Source organism: Lepus europaeus, chromosome 1 (genome assembly GCF_033115175.1).
Source record: "Lepus europaeus isolate LE1 chromosome 1, mLepTim1.pri, whole genome shotgun sequence".
Lineage (NCBI taxonomy): Eukaryota > Metazoa > Chordata > Mammalia > Lagomorpha > Leporidae > Lepus > Lepus europaeus.
The window spans coordinates 72,993,079-73,017,121 of NC_084827.1; the positions used below are offsets into that span (position 1 = coordinate 72,993,079).

General features: G+C 40.5%; 1 protein-coding gene across 7 annotated transcripts in view; it reads right to left on the bottom strand.

Moving 5' to 3' along the window:
* The window catches only part of NCKAP5 (NCK associated protein 5), a 957,082-nt gene that overhangs the window by 187,622 nt on the left and 745,417 nt on the right, over positions 1-24,043 (bottom strand). For all 7 annotated transcript variants that reach the window (XM_062185802.1, XM_062185829.1, XM_062185796.1 and 4 more), the window contains 2 exons: positions 14,526-14,594; positions 4,250-4,288 (listed from right to left, as the gene is read on the bottom strand). In XM_062185802.1, coding sequence (XP_062041786.1) covers positions 4,250-4,288; positions 14,526-14,594 — 108 coding nt within the window. The remainder of the gene's footprint in view (positions 1-4,249; positions 4,289-14,525; positions 14,595-24,043) is intronic.

A 24,043-nucleotide genomic window follows, 5' to 3' on the forward strand; every position in this document is an offset into this window, starting at 1 on the left:
TGAAGTCAACTTAGTAACAGTTGCTTAGAAGCAAGATGTAAACTGATATTATCAATGGAGTATTTGTTAAAAGCAGATTCTGCATAGACCACCATTACAGAAGTGAGCACAGTCAAGTGCCCCTCTCATAAGAGAAATACAAGGATCCTTCAAAATATTTGTGGGAAATGAAATTGAAAGTTAAGTTTATTTTGGTTTAAAAATTTATAAAATTTGTACAGTTTTTTTCACAGTCCACATTTTCCATGAACTTTTTGTTTGAAGATGCCTCGTATGCATGGATTTCAATACTTTGGCACCATAATTCCATTTTCCATCCATGTTTGCAATGATCTTGAAAGTACGACTTCGAAGTGCTTTCAGCCACAAGCCACAACACTAGGTCTTACTGGTTTCCACCACAGACCAGCCTTACTCCATGTCAATGAAGAAAATATAATTATGTGGCTACTCTGAGGAATGTGTTGGTAAGACCGAGATCATTCATATGAGGGGAAGTAACTGCAGGTCACTGCTTTCCTTCCAAGTTTGGTGTTAGCTGCAAAATGCATTGAGGAGCCTAGGAACTCATTTTCAGCTAGTGTAATTGTCTTAATGAAGATAAAAGATATTTCAGGCAAAAATATGAGTTTAGCCTTTATTACTGATTGTATTTATACTTGCAAACTTGATCCTATGATTCAGAGACATAAATGGCAGTGAGCTGGGTTTAATGTTGTCACTTCAGCACAATTGATTGAAAGGAGTTGAGTCTGCCCTCTTATGGGAATCTACAGGTTTGTGTGATAAATGGAATTACTTGACTATGACGAAATATGGACAGTTAACAGAAACTGACAAGTTTATGGAAATTAATTTTTTTTCTATCAGGACTGGTATGAGTTTGTTACCTCAGGAAAATTATTTGGCCTATGCACAAAATGCCATAAAATTGCTTTCTTGGTAGCCTAGTGAGGAGCTGAAGCCATGGCAGATTTGCCTTTGTGTCCTAACAAATGATAAGTTTTCAAAATGTCTGGTTTCCTTATAATTGAAGCTGTAGCATTCTGTGAGTGTGTCAGAGAGAGAGAGAGAGAGAGAGAGAGAGAGAGAGAAAGAGAGAGAGAAAGAGAGAGAGAGACTGAGAAACAGACACTTGGATACATCCCTCCAAATTGCAGTTTTTACTCCATACCAGCAACACTGCTTTAAAATTAGTTTTCTTATCTCATTTGAAGTACATTTTATTTCCTATGTTGTGATCTTAATTAAAGAGAAACTGTAGGTCCTTTTTGTAGCCATTTTATAGTCCCTGTACAAACTGGGAGGCGCATGGTTCGGCAGAGCACGATTCTTTCGGGATTTCTGAGAGCCCCGGGCATCTCCTGCTGCACAGCGTCCCTGAGGTCTGATTCCTCACAGCGGGCACGGCTTTCGGTGCCTTACTGCTTAACTGCACCGAGGTGGATTTATCTGTTTACCAGTTATTACTTGGATTCGGTAGCTATTTTCTTTGGGTCACGTTTTCCTTTTTACTGTAACTGACGGGTCCCTTGTCTCTTCCCTGAGGCACCACTGAAAAAGACAGGCATGAGACATCTTTCAAAAGGTGCACACCAAGCTGCAACAGTGCTTCCTGCCTTCCTTAGGCATGTAATTAAATGAGCATAGGGTTTCCAACAGGAGGAAAGCAGTGGGGGAATTCCAGCCTTTGAAAAAGGAAAGGCATTCCCAGTGTGTTGCAGTAGAGGTTGTGAGCTGCCCTTGGGTATCTGTTTCTTCCCTTCTTCCACAGTGCTATGACTATCAACTTTCTGTTGGGCCAACCCCCAGAACAAAGACTTCTCTGTTAGCTCCCTCAGCTATGGCTGTGTGACTAAGGTCTGCTGAAAGACAGCTAAGTAAGGTCACATAAGGGGGCCTTTAGAAAGTCACGGAAAGGCCGGTGCCGAGGCTCACTTGGCTAATCCTCTGCCTGCAGCACCAGCACCCCAGGTTTAGTCTGATTGGGGTGCCGGATTCTGTCCCGGCTGCTCCTCTTCCAGTCCAGCTCTCTGCTGTGGCCCGGGAGTGCAGTGGAGGATGGCCTGAGTGCTTGGGCCCTGCACCCGCATGGGAGACCAGGAGAAGGCACCTGGCTCCTGGCTTCGGATCGGCGCAGCACGCTGGCTGCAACGCTCTAGCCGTAGAGGCCACTTGGAGGGTGAACCAACGGAAAAAGGAAGACCTTTCTCTCTGTCTATCTCTCTCTCTCTCTCACTGTCTAACTCTGCCTATCAAAAAAAAAAAAAAAAAAAAGAGAGAGAGAGAGAGAGAAAGTTCACAGAAGATATGTACTATGGACAAACTACGCATACATTGTAAATTTTAAGAAAAGATTTATTCATTTTACTTGAACGGCAGAGTGATACCTAAAGAGGGAGAAACCCAGAGAACTTCCATCTACTGATTTACTCCCCAGTGACTGCAGGAGCTAGGGCTGGCCCAGACCAAAGACAGGAGCAGGAACTGCAGTCTAGGTCTCCCATTGGATGGGCCGCAGCACAAGTACTTGGGCCATCTTCCACTGCACCTCTTAGCTGGACTGGAAGCAGAGTAGCTGGAATTGGAAACAGACACTCTGACATGGGATGTGGATGTCCCATGTAGTCGTTTAACCTGCTGGACCACAACACCAGCCCTTGGATTGTTGTTGTTGTTGTTTTTTTTTTTTTTTTTTTTGGCAGTGGAACAAACTTATTGTTTAATTCCATTTTTTTTTTCATAAGTTGTTTGAAGTACCTTTGTATGAAACTTTTTGGTAATCTTTAAAACATGATGGGCATATGTCCTTTCCTTTCCTCTCTTCATATTCTTTAGCTTTTTTTTTTTTTTTTTTTTTTGTGATTTGGATGGTTGGAACCTCAGTGTGATGACTGGAGTTACAACTTTCCGTTTGGACCACAGAATGACTTTGGAAATATAGGTTGTACTCGAAGGAATAATAAGAGCCAGTCTTTCTATCTCTGTCTCTGTCCCTCTCTTTTCCTCTCCCTCTCTAACTCTATCTTTCAAATAAATAAAATAAATCTTAAACAAAGTAGAGCAGGGATCCCATGGACTTTATGTAGTAGAGCTACTACATCAGCGCTGAATTGATTACCTGCAAATTTATATGTGAGAAAGAAGTGGCATTTTAGCTTCTTTAAGACACCACTATTTTGGATTTCTGTGCCACACAACAGAACCTAATACTAACTCTATGTAAGTGGATTCGAATATCTTTACTTATGTGATATCAGGGTAGAACTTCAAGCAGTCAAAATTATTTCAATAAAGCCACATAAAAAGGAGAAAGTCCAGTACAACTATTATCACAGTGCCTGTAGAGTATAAATTTTGAAAATAACATTTACATTATCTCTATGAAAACTGATCAATTCTGCAAGCGATGGCTTGGAATTAAAAAAAAAAATCACAGTGATATCAAATGTTTTGCTGTCATTAGAAACATCTTCCTGAACATGCTGCACGATCTAAGATAGCCTTTGTGAGAAGAAGTTCCATTTCACAGAGAAATCAGAATCAACAAATCTGAGGGAGATAGTCTACATTTCATAAAATTCAGCAAACCATCCAAAGTCAGGCAAACACTGATCACATTCATCAGCTCTTCCCCAATATCAGGATCTTATATTGTCTTGAAGGTAGGATAGGGAAGTAGCAAAGCAATAGGCACAGATCTTACATGTGCAGCATTTAGTTTGCCATTTACCACAAACAGACTCTTCCAGAGACTGCTCTTTATGCCTGCTTTCACAGGATTATCAGGTGTCCTGGGAGGTATAGGGTGCTATCCCCATTTCTCATCATGAGAAACAAAGGCCTGAAGACATTATACAACTTCTCTAACCTCCAAGTTCTCTTGCTGCATTTGAGGCTTCTGTTAGCACTGTCCAAAAACAAGGACATCCATTTTATAGAAAATGGAAAAATCTGCTATCTTATTTAAAGTTTGTATCTGTGAAATAAAAATGATGTGTTTAGACTCATTTGGGAACACGGAAATCTTTCATCTTTAAAACTTTTCACTACTTTACCAGGAATTTGAATTTTACAATTTTATTGGTCACCTATGTGCCTTGATATACCATCTGAAACACGGTCTTAAAGTAAATGAATAAATGGAAAAGCATTGCACTGGTCAATCACAATTTCCTAGTTTGACTTTGTGAGTTCCATTGCATTCACAGAAGCACTTTGAGAAGAATAAAACCAGAAAGTGGCCTACCTTTTGAGTGAGCAGAGCTTGCACAACTTGGTTGGCTACCTTTAAAAAATAAACAAAAAAGATGTCACTTACAAATGAGACTTCAGGCACACAGACTCTAATTGACCAATAAGTTTTGCACAGCTCACTGTAGCTAATTAGCTCCTCATTTCCCTCTTTCCCCTACTTCTACAAGACCTGATTCTTTGCTTAATAAGCTTACCCTTCTAGGTAATATTTTGCTTTTTCCAAAGGTGACCTTGTTGCTAATTAAGATGGTTAAGCTAGAAAGATAATTCATGCCTTGACTTTCAAATTTCCATATTTGGAAAAAATAATGTCCTTTCATATGTAAAGTACTCCAAGAAAGCTAGCAAATGATACAGTGCAAAACACAATCCTAATTATCTGTACACAGTTTCCAGACTTTGCTGATGTATAATGTCCTTTGCATCTCTTTCCTATTGCACTGCTGTCTGACTGCTTCACTGCAGAAAATTATTTGCAATAGAGGAAGGTGAATGGTCAGAAACAAAAACAACTCATTTTGTCCCATGTGCCCCATTGTCCTCCTTGATGTTTTCACTTATGCTGGCCTCTAATTGTTGCTGCCTGAAACAGTCTGTCCGTGTTGACTACAATATCCATTTTCTTCTTCCTCAGTAAAAAACCCCACTTGAGGATGGGTAGGGGAGGGCTGAGTGCATCTAACTACATTTCTCAACCTCTTTGTAGCTGCAAGTTCCCATGTGACAAAGTTTTGGTCAGTAACATATATGGTGGCTATTTTCTTAGGCTTATAGGATGTCTATAAAAAGACAGGGGCTCACCCTCTTTGTTATCCTATCTGGGACAAGAAAGAGATGGCTGGAGTTTCGGCAGCTACACTGACAATAACAGTCACCGTATTAAATATGGTTAAGCAGAAAAATAGAAGGCTGCTTTGGATGATGTTATTACGTTGTGCGATATACCTCTGAACTTCCATATGTGAGAGAGAAACAAAATAGTCACTGTAATTTTGCCTTTCTGCCAGTGTGTCACCAACACAATCCTTACCAACAACCCTAATTTCCTTCAGCTGTCTGGCAGCTTGAGGCCATGGGACATACTGGATTCCTCCTCAACCCAAAGAGGTGAATCTTGATGGATTTAAGTCAATCTGGCCATTTCTGTTTCCTTTCCAGGATTGATTTAGGAATCGGCATCTAACATCATTTCGGCTAAGGGCCCCAGGTAAAACTAATAATGTGTCCCTGATATTTCAAGGACATGGCATTTTTCTCTCAATAACCTTTCTTTGTTTCTACATGGACTATGATTTCCATCACATCTGCAGAATTTGAAGACAGCTGCCAAAGCAGCACCTCCTAAACTTGACCAGAAACTTGAAATTTTGTACCTAAATGGATATTATTGATAACATTAAAATAAGCAGGATAACTGGGCAGTATGTGTCAATCATTGTATAAATTGTAGAAAATTAGTATGATATCTGAAACTAACAGCATTAAAAACCAAGCCAGGGCTGGTGCTGTGGCATAGTAGGCTAAGCATCTGCCTATGGTGCCAACATCCCATATGGGCTTTGGTTCAATTCCCAGCTGTTCCATTTCCAATCCAGCTCCCTGCTGATGGCCTGGGAAAGCAGTATAAAATGGCCTAAGTGCTTGGGCTCCTGTACCTGTGTGGGACACCCAGAAGATGATCCTGGATCCTGGCTTCAGATAAGCCCAGCTCTGGCTGTTGCAGCCGTTTGGGGAGTGAATCAGCAGATGGAAGATCTCTCTGTCTCTCCCTCTGTCTGTAACTCTGCCTCTCAAGTAAATAAATAAATCTTTTTGAAAAAGACCAAGTCAGGATATTTAAATATTCTATAAAGATCTTCTGTGTATCTTCCTACTTCATCCATTCAACACAAATTTTATGAGTATCTACAGGCAAAGCTAGATGATTAGGATCTGGTTATGTCTGGTATTTGGTAGCAGATTGGCAAGAAACACAATTATGGCACATAGTGATAAACAGGTTAGCATCGTGGTAAATCCTCACATTCAGTCAAAACTACTGGCCACACTGTCATCTTTTTCTCTTGATAGCACAGCTATTTTTGGTGATGCCAAACTATTTCTGCTTCCTGCTTATTTCCCTGTCTAGGACAGTGAAACAGATAATAGTAACAATGTTTTCACACAGCTTGTTTCTTGACTCAATATTGACAAAACAGCACATCCTTAATGTCAGTTGGCTACCACTAAGGCTCACAGAGAATTACAGCACAGGCTGTCATCAACTTTTGGTTAAGGGGCATTCACAACAGGGATAGCAAATGACTAGAATCAGATTATTAGTAATTTATTAAACTCTATGCACAAGCAGGCTTTTTTTCCCCATCATAAAGCCTTTCCAAATTTACAGTGGTTAAACAGAGAAATCTTTTATTGAAAGCATGCTTTTAAAGAAAAAGTATTCATAGGTGTTTTGCATAAAGCCAGAGTTAAAGAACTACCATAGAGGAACAGATCTTTGGTAGAGCAATGAAGACACCATTTGGGATACCTACACCCTGTATCAGAAAGCCTGGGTTTGAGTCCTGGCTCTGCTCCCAACTCCAGCTTTTTGCTAATGCACACCTTGAGAGGCAGCAGGTGATGGCTTAGGTACTTGGATCTCTGTCACTCAGGAGACCAGAATTGAGTTCCTGGCTTCTAGTTTCAGCCTGGCTCAGAACCAGATGTTGTGGGCATTTGGGGAGTAAATCAGATGGAAGATTCTTTGCACCTCTCAACCACAAAAAGAATTACCATAGCCTAAGATAAGCCAAACTTTCATGAACTGGTGTTTTATTTTTCCTCTATTTGTATGTGATTATAGCAGTGATTAATTTTTTTTACCTCTCTCAAATTCACTCATAACTATAAAGATCTTTAAGTTCTGAAACATTCATTGCAATTCCTAAGTAACTGGGAATTTAAAGTCAAACAATATATCACCTATTTTATTGTCAGCAAATACAGCAAAACATAAGAACTGAACTATTCATGCAAGTTGAATCAGGAACAATGTGCCAACGTTAATTCAAACTATAAAAAACTTCCCTTTTTTGGAACTCTAGTTTTGATTTACGTTTTCATAAAACTGCCCAATATCAATATTTTCTTTTCTTCCTCCAAACTGGTCCCTCACTTAAACCATTCTGTGTAACAGTGGTCACATAAAACAGCTCTATCCATGATTTAACAGGAGACATAGAGTAATATCCTAACTGTAACAGCCCACAGGAGGAAATATGTTATATCTTTGCAATCCAAGCAGTTGCCCTATAGGCTTACAGACCCTCTATCTGATATAGATCCTTCTGGCATGTACTTTGGACAATTGTTTGCTACCTGAAAATTGAACAAAGGTCCACAGAAGCATTATTTCTTTACCTACTGACATGCGGTTGTGTTACCCAGAAGGATGCACAGATTCTTTGCAGAAGAGCAGGCAGGTTGCACAAATGCTTGCCTCTGCAGTGTTGATAAAGACAGTTTCCTAGGTTTTGTTCCTGCATACTTTTAATAGTTAAGCTTCCCAGATGCAACACTATAACAATTATTTCAAGCTTGTGCCTGCAACCTCTAATAGGCTCACAGGATGATGCTTGGAATGTCCACTGTCCTCAAACTAGCATTATGTCCTAAGCATTTAGGCTGCAAATAGTCACACACTGGGTAGGCCCAGCTAATGAGAACAAATAATGTCTACTTTCCAGTGTCACCTGCCAGCTTTCCTTTCCAATCAAAGGAAAAGCAGCAGCTGGGCTGGGCCAAAGGGATTTGAGGCACATATCACAAGCTGACAGTCCTTAAGCCCCTGGCTTCTTTTGTACCCTTCCTTGGCTTCTGTAAGGACCCCTCCCCAGGACATGGAGCAGAGCCTAGTATAGCTCATTTCCTTGTCAGGAAGATTTCTTTCAGAGAAGCCAACTCCTCTGATACATGGCTGACTCCCCCTACAAGAGACTTTGCTCTTCTTCCCCCATAAGGGGGTAGGCAGAGTCGGAGGAGAAGCTGGGATTGTGGGTCCCTAAGACTTAAAGAGAGGCCAAAACAAGGAGATGATTTGGGTGTGGCACCAATTCTTGCCAGGCTTCGAAGACAGCCAGGGCTATGATGGATGGCCATGGAGGGAGGAACTCAAGAGACTTTTCTGTGAAGACATTTTTCTCCTCATAGTCTTGCTTTCACACCTGCACCTGCTGTTTCATCATGAAAAGCACTTGTCACATCAAAAAGGTAACCTGGTGGAAAAAGCATGTGTTTTTGATCATGTGCTTTTGGGAAGTTTTCTATGCTTCTGAGCTTGGTTTATTGCACTGAGACAGCTGGGGAAAAGCAGGAACAACACTGAGCCAGAGTTACAAGAAAGATTTAAAAACTGACCGTGTTGACTTGAAACACCGACAGATGCTGAGATGTGGGAGCAAATAGACTTTAATCACACATAAAGTTGGGAAGAAAACTGTCTGCCTCTCAAGTGGTGAACAAGACATGAGTTGATAGGCCGGCACCGTGGCTCAACAGGCTAATCCTCCGCCTTGCGGCGCCGGCACACCAGTCCCAGTCGGGGCGCCGGATTCTGTCCCGGTTGCCTCTCTTCCAGACCAGCTCTCTGCTGTGGCCCAGGAGTGCAGTGGAGGATGGCCCAAGTCCTTGGGCCCTGCACCCCATGGGAGACCAGGATAAGCACCTGGCTCCTGCCATCGGATTAGCGCCGTGCGCCGGCCGCGGCGGCCATTGGAGGATGAACCAACGGCAAAAGGAAGACCTTTCTCTCTGTCTCTCTCTCTCACTGTCCACTCTGTCTGTCAAAAAAATTTTTTTAAACAACAACAAAAAAAAGACATGAGTTGATAGACAATCAGAGAAACCACCTAGGACAGAACCTAATATAAAATAGTCACCCCAGAAATATTAAATATCAAACGGGCCAGTGGAACTTCAGAAGCTATCAAGTAAGCCATTAAGAAAGAATAGTTTTAGAATAAGAAATTTTACTTATATAAGGAATAAGAAGTATTTGCGTATGTGTATCCAATATCCCTGAACAAATATAAGTCACTGAGCATGGATATTATTCATTTACTTTGTAAAACAATCCTGTAAGACACAAATAAGAAGGTAAGAAAGCTGAGAAGTAAATACGCTGCCCCCTATTCCACAGGAAGAGGTAGGCTGGGGCAGTGTTTGAACCTCAGACCAGGCTTCCGCCGTAAAGCCCATGTGGTTTCGCCTAACTCAGAAGTCTTTTACATGAATCTACCACCACTTTCCAGCTGAATCTCTAAACTATCCTTTTGGTTGGTGAATAATAAAGCAGTGTTCATCTCTGAGGAGACAACTAAAGAAATTAGTCTAAATATGTATGTGGGATTTACAAGGAAACTAATTTGGAAATTAATTTCCTGCTGTTAATCTCCATTCATTCAGTCGTTTAACAAATGTGCATTAAGTGCCTAGTATGGATGAAAATCATGCTGGGCCATAGAGAAATAATGTGGAATGGAATATAGGCAATGCCTCAAGACTGTCAGAGTCTAGGGAAGACAAGAAGGAGTAGATTATCTGTTAATTTTATGACCCAGGCTAGAATCTCAGGTGTATCAGAAAGATCATCTGTTAACTTCTTGACCCATGCATGAAGGGGACCTCTGCAGCATGTGAAAGCCATCAGCAATATCATTTTCCATCTCCATCTATGGAGACACTGATTTCAAACATTACATAGGGTTCCTGTGTGGGATACACATGAGCATGTCCTCGTAATGATGCTATCATCCAGCCTTGGTCTGCAGCAGACAGATCAGCAAGGCAGATCTGACAACAGCTCTTAACAGCCAACTGTTGTGCTTAGCCTTGATCTAAAACTCTGGTGGGTATTTTTCACCCTATTCCTGAACCACAGCCAAAGGTCTAGATTCTCTCTTCCCTTGTACTGAGACATGCAGAGTCAGAGAAGACCTCAACTACAGCATCCTTGCTGACTCGAAGGCCCAGCTCTGATGGTCTGGAAGACAAGGCAGCTTCTCCACCTCCATGTGCTGGAAAATTGTGAACATTTCCAATTTATTTTTCCTGCATACTGACTGATTGGGAAGAACTGAGTCAGGCCTATGTATTTTTTTTTATTTGACAGATAGAGCTAGACAGAGAGAGAGAGAGAGAGAGAGAGAGAGAGAGAGAAAGGTTTTCCTTCTGTTGGTTCACCCCCCAAATGGCCGCTATGGCCAGAGCTATGCCAATCCGAAGCCAGGAGCCAGTTGCTTCCTCCTGGTCTCCCACGTGGATGCAGGTGCCCAAGCACTTGGGCCATCCTCCACTGCCTTCCCGGGCAGCAGCAGAGAGCTGGCCTGGAAGAAGAGCAGCCAGGACTAGAACTTGGTACCCATATGGGATGCCGGCGCCGTGGGCGTAGGATTAGCCAAGTGAGCCACAGTGCCGGCCCTGAGGCCTATGCATTTTTAGCAATTGCCACACATCTTTCAGATGCAGAGGGATCCCAAAATCACATTTTGAAAAATACTGAGATAGGATTTACTTTTTGCCTGTAGCTTTGTATTAACTCAGACGTCACTGAAGAATTAGAAATAACCCAAAACTCCCACATATGTCCATCCTTTCTGCCACTATATTCATGGATGTGGAGGGAGCTTCCATCCTCCTGATGCTCTCTCAAAATTCTCTGTAACACAGCACTCAAATACACTCACTGGAGTGGCTCCTAATCTTTTCAGACTACTGTATTTTTTGGCATGTTTTGAAAGATTCTAAGGCCCAGGCTCCACCCCAGTTCAGAATCAGATCAGAATCTCTGAGGTGAGGCTAGCCTGCAATATTTTTTTTAAACCTCCCTAGCTAAGTCCAGTGTACTGGTCATGATGAACCCAGCTCACTTTTCCCAATCTCAAAACTCAAAATCAAGTTCCTTCTGCTGAAGATGCTCTTTGCAGTTCTGATCCCTTCGTTGCTCACCCATCCACTGCTTCACCTGCCCCTGGTGACTCCACCGCATGTCCCTGAAGTCCCAAGGGCAATTCTCCTTCTCATGAGTTTCTCTCACCTGGCTACCTGGGGTCAACCATCCCTATTATGTCAGCTAGGCTAGGGGAATGGTGAACTCTCCGGGCCTACATGAGATTGTAGGGCACAACTAACTCCATCTAAATACAATGGTGTGTTTCAGGAAGATGTTATTTTCCTTGTTTTATACATGTCATTCTACTTCTCAACATGGGAATAGTCATCTGAAAGAAAATGTGGCCAAGGCAATACTGTAAATGAACAGCAATTCACTGCTTGCCAGGAAACTGCCTGCCAAATGGCTGGAATAAAAAAGTGGATTTAAACATGACAACCTCCTGACTTCCAAAGAAAAACAAGATTAATCCTTGGTTTCTCTTTCATACTGGAAGGCAGGGAGAAGAGGAGAGAGATGACAATGGAGGTGATGTTGAATATGTGCAGGCATGCACTCTGTGTGTGTGCTTGTTTGTGCATAACTGGAAAGCCAGCATGTGTGTGTGTGTGTGTGTCTGTCTACAGATGTGGCTCTGGCTCCTTCTGAACAAACCGCTCTTCTACCAAACACACAGAGGGCATTTCAGACTCCCTTGCTCTTTTCTCAAAGCTTCAAAATGTTCTTCATTTCCCCAGTAAACAACAATCAATGCAAAAATGATGGAGGAATATTTTAAATGTACAGTTCATCCACCCACGTGTGTCTTCTGAAACTCACTAGCAGAAAACTTACATGAGTCCTTACCTTGTTAGTTTGTCTAATTAGTATAAAACATCTTGAAAAGAATTTCTAGTTGGCAGTATTACTACATCCAACCATTCCTTTGAGAGCATTCTCTTACAATTCATGGAAACGGATTGTCTACTCTCATGCAATTAGTTATAAAACATTGGCATGTGAAATCTGGGGCCAGTGTTCATGAATTCAAAATGCTTGTATTGCTCAGAGGTGGCCCTGTGTTACAAATAACCTCTTTGGCAACAGTTAATTCTTGAAATTAAGAGCAGAAATTCAGTCTTCAGTGGAAATTTTATAGGAAAAGACTTATGTATAACAACTTAACGCGTTTCCTGGCACATTCTCATGACATCTACAGAATGCAGGCATAGGGAACACACATAAAACCAATGGTCATATTTTCATTTGATTATTGTTTATGGCCCTTGCCTATATTCCCGCTGAACTACGGTCCTCTTACTTTTCACTTGCTGAACGCTTTATTTAGTGGAGTATTAGGCCCTCAACTGTAATGTAAATTAAAAATGTTATCTCACAAACTAAAAGAGAGAGAGGGAAGGTGCAAAGGAATATCATTATGTTCTTAGAATTTCATTTATGAAGTACATTCGATCTATTTTCTTTGTATTAATAACACATTAACATAAAAAATAAATTATCAGATGGTACCAAAAAATGCCATAAAAAAGTGAACATTATGACTGATAGGGAGGCATGTCCTATGAGAGTATTGTAACAAAGATGGAGTTTCTGTGGTGTGACTGACATCAGTTTGACTTCTGAATACAGATACAGTCTCACTGGAAACTTCTGTGCTTGAGGTTAAAGTGAAACCCTGCAGATCAATACATATGACCCAGGGGCATTATTTGTTTCTTTAGATACTCTTAGTTCTAGCAGGTCCTTTTTGCCTTTTACTTTGATAGGACCAAAAAGCCAAGAGCAGGAGTGAAGGTTGCTAGACCCCAAGTCGTTTTGCTCCTTCTTAAGTCCACTACTGTGGTGATTCTTTTAACTTCGTACATTGTGAAGATTATTCTGGTCTTTGTAAACCCTGACAGGGCAGAGGACAGTTCACACTATTTTGCTTGAGGAACTTACATATATGATTGGGGATATTAAGCAATTACATTATCAAATATTAATCCTTTTCTCTGGGGTTATTTTTGAGAGTTCTTCAAACCAAAATCCAAATCTTCTTGCTGGGCCTACTCCAAAGCCTTTAATTCTGTTGGCCAGAGGCAGGGCCTTAGAATTTGTATCCCTAATCAGGTCACAGGTCACAGGGAAGGCTGCTGCTGTTGGTCCAGGATTCCACCTAAGAGGCATTAATGCAGGAAAACACCAAGTAGTGCCAGGACCCACTGGAGGGAGGCCACTCCCATTTCGAAGGGAAGAGAAAAGAATATGATAGCAAGGCTGGGACTTGAGCCTGTGTTCTTGGCACCCCAAGCCATCAACTCCTGGGGATGGATACAGGATAAGAGAGGAATGGAAAAAGTAAGAAGTATCAAGAGGACTTTCTTGTAAAACGTCTTTGTCATTGTCAGTAGAGATATAAAGACTGAAGATATATTGGTAATTCCTACTGGTAAAGCAAAGGAACTGAATTAAACGCAGTTGCTCTTTTCCTAAAATCTTGTATCAGTTACACTGTGACAAATCTCAGAGTGAATCTCCTGGAGTACTAGTATGTGCAAGTTTTAGGGTCTGAGGCAGATAACAAGAGAAGTTATGTCATTCGAATGATGACAAGTCCCAGAGGAGAACTGGGCCAGTTCCGGCAGGAAGATAGGGGATAGAGTGTTGGTAACATGATTTCTTACAGTACCACAGGAACAGCAGGAGGAAGGACCAGGGCTCTGCACACACTTCAGTTTTCCCTGGCCTCCTGGAAACCCTCAAACACCAACCATCCTTGCTCTCATCTCTTCATTAGCAGCAAACAACACTTACTGAGTTGGCTCATGCCTGTGGCTCTTTTTTTCCATCCTGCTCAAATTTTCTTCCTTACTTCCCTTTCTCTTCTTGGCTTGTGCTCCACCTCCTGATTTGCTCCCTCTGGCTGCCATCTGTGAACCCTGTCCCCACCCACTCTATCCAGGATTTGCTTTTTCAGACGTGGCATCCAACTGGAGATGCAGTGCTTCACGACATGATTTCTTCCATGCACGGGTGGAGATTCGGTTTATGGGACAGGACTAATTTATCATACAGTCAAGCATACTCCAACTGTGTTCCAAGAATATAAAACAGTAACCAAAAGGTATTTATAGATGCTGTATAATGAGTTAGGGAGAAGAGGAGGGATGGTAGCAGATAGATGCACATACACAGTGATTGACTTTCTTTCTCAATGGTCATATGTTTGTAACTTTCCATTAGAGGAGAAAATGTTAATGTTCTGAGGATGCTGGAAATATGCATGCACTAAGATCTGATTAAGGGACTCCTGACTGGTCCACCCTCTTATCACGAGCCTCTCCATCCAGCTTACCTCATCAAGACATCGCTCATATTGTTCCCTTTGATTTTCATTTTCCAAAGCCAATGCTGAATTTTCTGCCTGCAGTAAGATACAAAAATAACACCAATAAATCAATGAAATGTTGTTATGTAACATCTTACTCAAAATCGTTACTAAATATATCTCCTCAGGATCCATAGCAATCTTTTAGAAGTACTTTTGACAAGTTGGCTCTAAGTACCATTATAGATATGTCAGAGATGACTTCTGTCTTATCAGTTGGCTCACAAAGATACATTACAATTTAAAGAAATGCAAAACTTGCTATTCTGGACAAGTAGAAAAGCAAATCATAGCTTGACGTGAGAGTGTCCTGTAGAAAGATTACTATGTTTATTTCATTCTATGAAAATGTAAATGTAAGAGATGCCTCAATCTGATTCATTAAGACCTGTCACGGTCACACAGTCTACTATTTGTTCAGGTCATGGAAAAGAATCCCAGGTAAAGTCATGAAAGTATAATTCCAAATGCAATCTAAACATGTCATTTTCATTGCTAATCAATAACTTTTGAACCTAACAAGAGAATGAGAAATTGGAGACTTGAACTAGTCTTAAGTATCCCTTTCCCCACCTCTTTTTTAATCATTGCCGTCCTGCCCTTCAGAGCCAGGTAGCGTATGTGAGTGATGAATATGGTTACTAGATGGCTATGGAATGCTAAGGGGATAAAAAGTCATCAACATAAGCACGTTAGGTTTCAGAAGAAGTATGAAATGGTAGAAACACTTCCCTTTGCATCCAGAGACCTGGCTCCCTACCTGAACCCTGAACTGTGCAATTTAACCCAGCCCAGGGCTGCAACCCCACAAGCAAACTTGGCTCTACTCGCCGTTCAGTAAAACCCTGCTTGACACTGGGGAGTTAGGGGTGAAGTACTATGCTGTAAGCCAGTATTTACAAAGAATGCTATGCATTTTAAGTGGTACCCAGGTCAAGATTTTTCTTCCATACTTCCTTCCCATTTATTTGGAAATTATATGGAATTGATAATCTGCAAAAACAGCATAAGGAAGGGCTTCATGTGCTTTTCTCACATTCATAAATACTAACATTTTGTCACATCTGCTGCTATCATTCACTTTTCATTTTTCTTTTTTTGTTTTACAACTTGAAAGGGAGTTAAAGACAGGATGTCCTTTATAATTAAATTCTTCCATGTGTATTTCCAAACAACAAAGATGTTATTGAATACAAACACAGCACAGCCATTTCAGTAAACATAAATACAACATTGATATAGCATGATGATCTGATAGACAGTTCTCATTCTGATTTCATCAAGTCTCAATGACGTACTTCTTAGACAATGTTTCCCAGTTAGCAACTCTTATCCATGACCATCCACTGCATTCAGCTGTTACTATCACCTGTCCATGATTCTTTAGTCTACAACAGGTCCTTTTGGCATTGATTTTTCTTTTTCCCATTCTGTTTCCCTCTTTCTCCCTTATTATTTCCTATTATTTTCTCTTCATTTGGGTTGGTCTCACTCCTCCTCATGCACATTTGGTAGCATTAGCACAGAAGTAATGCTTGGGACTTTCTCATTGGCTCACATCAGTCAGATGACGTCCATGTATCCCACTGCTGAACATACTGTGTCACCACTTTGTTAAGGCGGGGTCTGTCAAACCACTTCACTGTCAAAGTTAGTATTTTTTTCTTTTATAGTATGCAATTTGGGGGAAGATACTTGTGACTATTAAAATATCGTATTGCTCATCAAACTTTCACCTATCTATTGTGGTAACCATCAATGATTCTTGCCTCAACTGTTACCTTGGTTTCAAATGGTGAGTTCTTTTTTTTTTTTTTTGACAGGCAGAGTGGATAGTGAGAGAGGGACAGAGAGAAAGGCCTTCCTTTTGCCGTTGGTTCACCCTCCAATGGCCGCTGCGGCCAGCGAATTGCGCTGATCCGAAGCCAGGAGCCAGGTGCTTCTCCTGGTCTCCCATGCGGGTGCAGGGCCCAAGCACTTGGGCCATCCTCCACTGCCTTCCCGGGCCATAGCAGAGAGCTGGCCTGGAAGAGGGGCAACCGGGATAGAATTCGGCACCCCAGCCGGGACTAGAACCTGGTGTGCCGGCGCCGCAAGGCGGAAGATTAGCCTGTTAAGCCACGGCGCCAGCTCAAATGGTGATTTCTAACTCAATTATTCTATCTACAGCAGCCCCAACCTCCATCCCCATTATCTGTGAGGGATACTTTCCAAGACTGACAGTAGGCACGTAAACCTACGGATAGCACCAAATGCTACATACGGTCATGTCTCATATAATGATGTTTCAATTAATGATGGAATTGTCATAGCCATCATAGTTAGCATAAGCACACTCTATGATGTTCACGTTGATGAAATCACCTAATGACACATTTCATGGAATCTGCCTCCCTCATTGAGGCACACTAAACTGTATTACATAAGTTCATACCTGTGCTAAAGTTTAATTTATGAATTAGGCTTAAGAGATTAATAACAAAACAAATAGACATGACAATATTTTAAAACAAAATTGCCAGCAGCATCATCATGATTAGGGACAACGATTACTCAAAGTAAGGGTTACTCAAATACAAGCACTGCAACAACTGGTCTGGTAACTGAGACAACTAAGTGACTAGTGGTAGCGCATGCAGCATGCAGCATGGATCTGTGGGACAACAGGATTCTTATGCCAGCTCTCATGCAGCAGGAAGGACAGTGGCAATTTCATCATGATATTCAGAGTTGCCTGTAACTGATAAGTTATTTCTGGAATTTTCTATGTAGCATTTTTTCATCACAGCTTACTGGAGGAAATTGTGGAAAGCAAAGTCATGGATAAAGACAGACAGACTACTCTACATTTATGGGTGTATATTTTATTAATATATATAGATTCCTATACCATGCAAAGGGTTATGAGTCATTACTATGAGTACTAATTTTGTCACGCAAATTGCTCCAGCTTTCCACAGGTGAACCTGTTTAGTACACTTGGGGAATGATATTTGGAGACTAAAATCTGGGTGTCAACATGCACCAATTGTAACTGAGGAGTAACAGCTTCTAATCCCTGTTCAGTGGGAGGATTTCTCTCATAGGCATGCAAATCTCCCCCTCCACCAGCCCCATCCACACACATACACACCAAGCCCCACAGAAGTCTTCCCTACCCTTTTCATAATTGTTGTTTCCTCATGGTACAATGAGAACATAGGCTCTCCATATCATTGTCTTTACTACTTTGCTCATTACTACAAATATGTACAAAATTGTTAATGTTACAAAAAAGCCAGTATTAAGAACTATTTATGATTTGCTGCTAATTTAGAATGAAGACATAAAGTGAAAACACCTTGTTCAAATGCTACTAGACTAGTTCCTCTGCCCCCTTCAGGGTAGTTGCACTATTCACTTGAAACTCAATTATGCTCATTTGCTTTTAAGAGTATTCAAATTTAATTCCCCTCTTCTTGCTTTCATTTTCGAATGTGTAAAATATTCACATGATTCCAAAAGTCAAAACTATACTAAGAGGTAAACATTCAGGGAAGGATTCTTCCCTCTCCTACCTTATGGCTGTGCAACCCTTGAAGATGCTGTAACTGTGTGCAGTATCTCCTTTGTCATCTTATTTACTGTTACTATCTAGTTAAAATCATATCCTTTGCCACCTTCCTGATACACATGCAAACATCACCTTTTCTTCTTTCCCTGTTTCTGATGAACTTTTTAATTGTACTCTTCCTAAGTCACCAGGACACAGTAGGTTTACACTGGCTTCTCCTACTCTCCACACTATCTTTACCTCAGCCTCTTTAAAGAGAGGTAACTAGAATGGATCGTACATTTTCTTTCATTTCTATGGAATTTGAACATTTCTCCTCTACAACAACAGCTCTCCTTCCCCCTCACCTCCTCCTCCACATATTGCCTTTCTGAAACTGTCAAGCCCGACTCAACAGCAAGCCTGGAACTGCAGTGCTTCCACCTGTGTTCAGTGCAGACCACGTGGCATCTGACATTCTCATCCTGCATGTAACATCTCCACTCCCTCCACTACCACTCTCCCTGGGAACACACACTGGCAGCAGAGGCTCTGTGGGTCTCTGGCTTGCATTGTTCCACTCATATGGAAGTCATGCATTCTCTGTTTTCTGTAATGCAGAAAGCATGAATTATACAGTTTCATTTGGGTTTCTTAGTGATTTCAGTGTTTTCTTTGGCAAATGCCTGAAAAATTTCAGACTCAGACTAGTTTGTTAGTTTAATTAACAAATCAATCTTGGGTGAAGTGATTAGAGCAGGATGGGGCACAGAAGTTGAGTAACTTGCTGGGAAAATATCTGGGTGAAGGTGCTCTTATCATCGTGACCAAAGTCACATCTCCACCTATTCGCAGTTCCAATCCCAAGACTGAAACACCCTGCTTCTTCTCTTCTTTTTTAAAGATTTTTAAAATTATTTGAAAGGCAGAATTACAGAGAGAGAAAGAGGGAGAGACAACGAAACTGAGGTCCTCCAACCACTGATTCATTTCCAAATGGCTCCAATACCTGGGTCTCCCACTTGGGTGGTAGAAGTTCAGATAACTTGAGCTATCTTCTGCTGCTTTCCCAGGCACATTAGCAGGGAGCTAGATGGGAAGTGGAGCAGCCAGGACTTGACCTGGAGTTCATATGGGATGCCAGTGTTGCAGGTGGTAGCTTAACCTGCTGCATTACGATGCTGGCACCAACTCTGTTTTCTTTTAAGGTCTTCAGGTGTCAGTTCTAATCCTTGTCTCTTTGACTTCACTCCTCTGGGCCAGAATCTCTGTTTTAGTGACAGACTCCCCCGCCCCACCTGCCACACACACACAACCCTAGTCCCTCAGATGAGATCCTGCCCTCAGTTCTCATTGTGGACAATGAGACATGCAGCCCAATCCTTCTTCCCTCTGACTAACCATCTATATGGAGTTTTTAAAGAATTAGTTATGTTTCGATTGGTGCCTTTTCTTCACTGTCCATCTGACCTAAACTTACTGCTTTTCCTGACTTGCTGTTCCTTTCAGTGACTTCTTTCAGCCTGTCACACTGTACTGTCCCCACACCCAAGCTGGTGCTACCAGTCTCTCCAGGTTCCAGGTTCCAGTTCCATTCTGCTAGTTTGTCAGGCAATGACAAGTTGTGAAGCTTTTCAGCAAGTCATCCAACCTTGCTGAGCTTATAGTTCTTTAGCTATTAAAGGAAGGGAACAAACCAGCCAATCAAACATGTGGATGGATCTCAGGGGAAAAGACCAGTATTCTGGTTCTATAAAGTCATTGATTTCAATGGAGAAATTTAGCTTTTGTGGGGTGTGCTGGTTTCAGTAAAGCAACAGCACAAAGGATAATGGGAATAGATAAAAGAGAATGACAATGCCAGTTTATGTTGTTTTCTCTTTAAATGTCTTAGAAAAAATGTTCAGGGAAATAAAGTTGAAAATGGGAATTTATATGGGATGTCTGTATCTTGCTCCTTCCCATACCATGTTGCAATAACACTACAATCGATCCATTCAGATAATTACAGACATTACACCGTTTACATTACTTGCCTCACGTTTATTGCTCTGACAATCTATTACAGCCAAGCAAATTAAATACCTCAAGGAATCTGCTGAAAACACAACAGACAGCAGACACATTTAGAGTTGCTGTGTTCAGTTGCAGAGACCAATCTAATTGACGTAATCCTCCAAATCCCAAAGGACAGTGAAGATGTTAACAATTATTGCCGGTGCAGTTAAAATAATCTTGAACTCGTGATTTTCTTTAATCCATTGCATTTATTAGAGATTTAGGATTAACCTACACCAACATGAGACAACAGGGGAAAAAGCAGGGGAAAAAATCTTCTTAATTAAATATGACTTAAAGTAACAGTAGGTATTTGTAATGCAGATATGGGAAAGGCTAACACAGAGGGAAAACATGAAAATGTGGGTGTCACTATGAAGAATTATAGAAATTATAATGCAAGTCTTTTCCCATTTTAAATAAGTATGTTATTAAGTTAACACACCCAGAGGATACAATTAGAGCAATCAAACACACACAGTGGATCTTTGTGTTCAGCTTCATCTTCCAGAACAATCAAAGACTTTCACTAGACACAGTTCCTGAGTTACAAGATTCCCTGCTCAGTGAGCTTTCCCCAGGACTCCAAATTATACTGATCAAAATATAGCACTGGTTTCCTTTCCAAACCCCCTGCATGTCCTTACAAAATCAAAAAACATCTTAGTGTAAAGCCATGCTGTTTTGGTCTACTGTGGAACATTTAATAGGAACCACATTTCTCAGAGGTCCTGCTCAGTGAACAGATAGGCTGGTAAGAGTGTACAAGTGATTGAACAAAGTGATGATTCTAAACTGGTGTCTATTGTAATTCTTTAAGGGCAGATTATGTTAAAAACCTTTTTATACCATAAATTTGCATAAAACACGGACCAAAGAGAGAATAGTTCTACAAAAAAAAAAAAAATGAAGAAAAGAAAACCAATAACTTCCCTGTACACAAAGCATAGTATCTCCTTCCTTATCCGCAGAGAGGAAGTATGTTTCAGGACTCCCAGACATGTCTGTGGCTAGGCATAGCACTGAGCCCTGTTTATACTGCATTTACCTTTACATACATAATTTGCATAAATATAATAAAATTCAACTTAATACAGGCACACATATTAAGACTATTAACTTGTAACAAAGAAGAAAATAGCAATATACTGTAATAAAAGTTATTTAAAACTTGTGTTTGCTTATTTCTGGAATTTTCCATTTAATATGGCTGGACTGTGCTTAATCACTGGTAACTGAAACATCAGAAAGAGAATTGCAGATAAGGGGGTTCTACTGCAACAGCCCTGCTCTAGACCCTTCATCTCTTAAAATCTGTTCCAACTCTTCCATCCAATTTATGTATTTGCTGCTCCCTAGCACACAGAGGCTCCAGAGTTAGGGCTAGTTTGTCAGTCTCAGGAAGGTCCTGCCCTCCTTCCCAGGCTGTTCACTTTGGCTCTGCTCCCCTAGCAAGGAATAGGCTTCACTCTGCCGCTTGATTGTCTAATTCCACCTCAGCTGTTGTGGCCTGCCTCATCTCTGAACCTATGAAACTGGAACATGGGGGGCATATACATACATCAAAGTTTTTAAATTTTGTATAAAAACACCATAAATAATAACCTATATCACTCATTAAGATTCTCCAAAGGTTAACTTAATACCGCATTCACTGTGTCATTGTTGTATACCTAACTATGCAGAAAGATATTATTTTAAAAATCATTTGAGAGTAAGATGCAGACATAATGCTCTTTTACTTCTTGATTCTTCGGTGTGTATTTTTTTAATGCACTTTCTACATGATCACGGTATAATTAGCACTTTCAGGAAATTAACATTGATGCAAGATCTAATCTACTCTACAGACTCTATTCAAATTTCACTGGCTGTCTCTCAAGGGTGTTTATCTAGTCCACGATCCAATCCAGGCTTCCAGAGTTGCATTTAGCTACCACATCTCTTTAACATCCTGCCACATGGGACAAACTTCTTGGTGTTTGTCTTTCATGACCTTGACACTTTTCTAGTGCACAGGCCAGTTATTTTGTGAAACATCAATTTGAATCTGTCTGATGTTAGTTCTTAGACTGAAGTATCTGTAGTAAGAATATCATGGTAATGATATTGTATTCTTCTCAACCATGGTATCAGGAAACACATGATGCCAAGTCATCCTGTTACTACTATGGTAAGTTTGATCACATTGTTAAGGTGTTACCTTTGTGATCTTCAAATCATAATGTTGTTTACTTCCTATTGTAATCAATGAGTATCTTGCAGGAAGATATTTTGAAATTATATAAATATCCAAAGTCTTTGAGAGCATTAATATGCAAATAAATATATTTTGGTCCATTGACTTTGGCATCTGTCAATAACTGTCTAAACAAAAAAGTGATTATTTACTGTGGTGACTGCCAAAAAGTGATGTTTAAATTCTACTGGCATCCCCACACTTACTAATTCCAACCCTACCAAGAGGAGAGACTATACATCTTAACATTCCATTTTAATACCACCAATTGGGATGGTTTCCAGTGTACTGCTATGCTCCTCCAGCTATATTGGAGAATTTCTGTCCTTAGACACAGAAATCATGACTTATAAACCTCTTTTCAAGGGAGAATTTAATTAGTACATTTTTAAACTATAGTTATAGGTAAAAATGAAAACTCACTACAGTATTTATTTATTAGCTATGAGTTTGTGGCAGTACCTGCTGAGTAGCCCTTATCTGAAATGCTTGTGACCAGAAGTATTTCAGATTTCAGGCTTTTTTGAATTTTGATCATTTGCATAGATTTTATCAGTTGAGCATCTCCAATCTGAAAATCTTAAACTTTTGAGCACTGACAAGTTAGGCAGGCTAAATTTGTAGTTTGCATTACCAATTTCTTTGTAGTAGTGATCATACTTACAGGTATGGCAGTATATACTCATGTAACATTTAAAAAATTAGTTCTCAAGAAATAAGAAGTTAACAAACAAGTGATAACCTATGATCACTCTTTGCAAGTATCAATGTGAATTTGATTTATAATAATCATGTCTATGGTTTCCAAACAAAAATACCAGTACACATAACCTGGCACATTTAGGCAACATCCAAAGCTTGTACTCTGCTATATTGATCAAAATGGGAGAGTGAGTTTTTGCCACTTTCTTGTAAATACTAATTGCACTCGTTAGTAGTATTGTTATGGTGGCAAATTAAAGATAGCTGCAAATGCTTATGACTTATCTCCTTGAATCTGGACTAGCCTTACTAACTTGCCTGAATATAATAGATTGTGGCAAAAATGACACTTTGGGGACTTCCAAGGATTTACATGGGTTTCTCAGCTTCTGAATCTCTTGCAACTGTAGCTCTTGGAGCCCTGAGTTGCCATATAGGCAGTCTGGAGTCTCAATGCACAGAAGTCATATAAAGCCAAAGCCATGTAAAAAGACTCTGGAAGATAGGATGAACTTGAGAAGAGGAACAGGAGAGGGAGCACCAACGCAGCAGATATGGGGGTGAAAAAGCCATTTGGAAATACAGTCTCGACCCCAGTTGACACCACATAGCAAATGAATAATCTAGCTATGTCCATTTTAACTTTCTGACTCACCCTCTTATGTAAAAATAAAATAGTTGTTTTAAGACTCAAAGTTTTGGGGTAGTTGATTACACAGCAACAGACAACTAGAACAATGGTATTTAGGAAATGAGTAGAATATAAATTCTTTTATGAATGTGTTCAATTACTGATCTTTTGCTAGATTCCAGTAGGTATGATTGGGAGTTTACAAAGATGTATAAAACACAGGGGGGACTAACACAAAGAAGCAAACAGTTTAATAAAGGTTCTCACATTGAAAATTACAATACAATAGCATCAGAACAAAAAAAAAAGACACCTAATTTTGG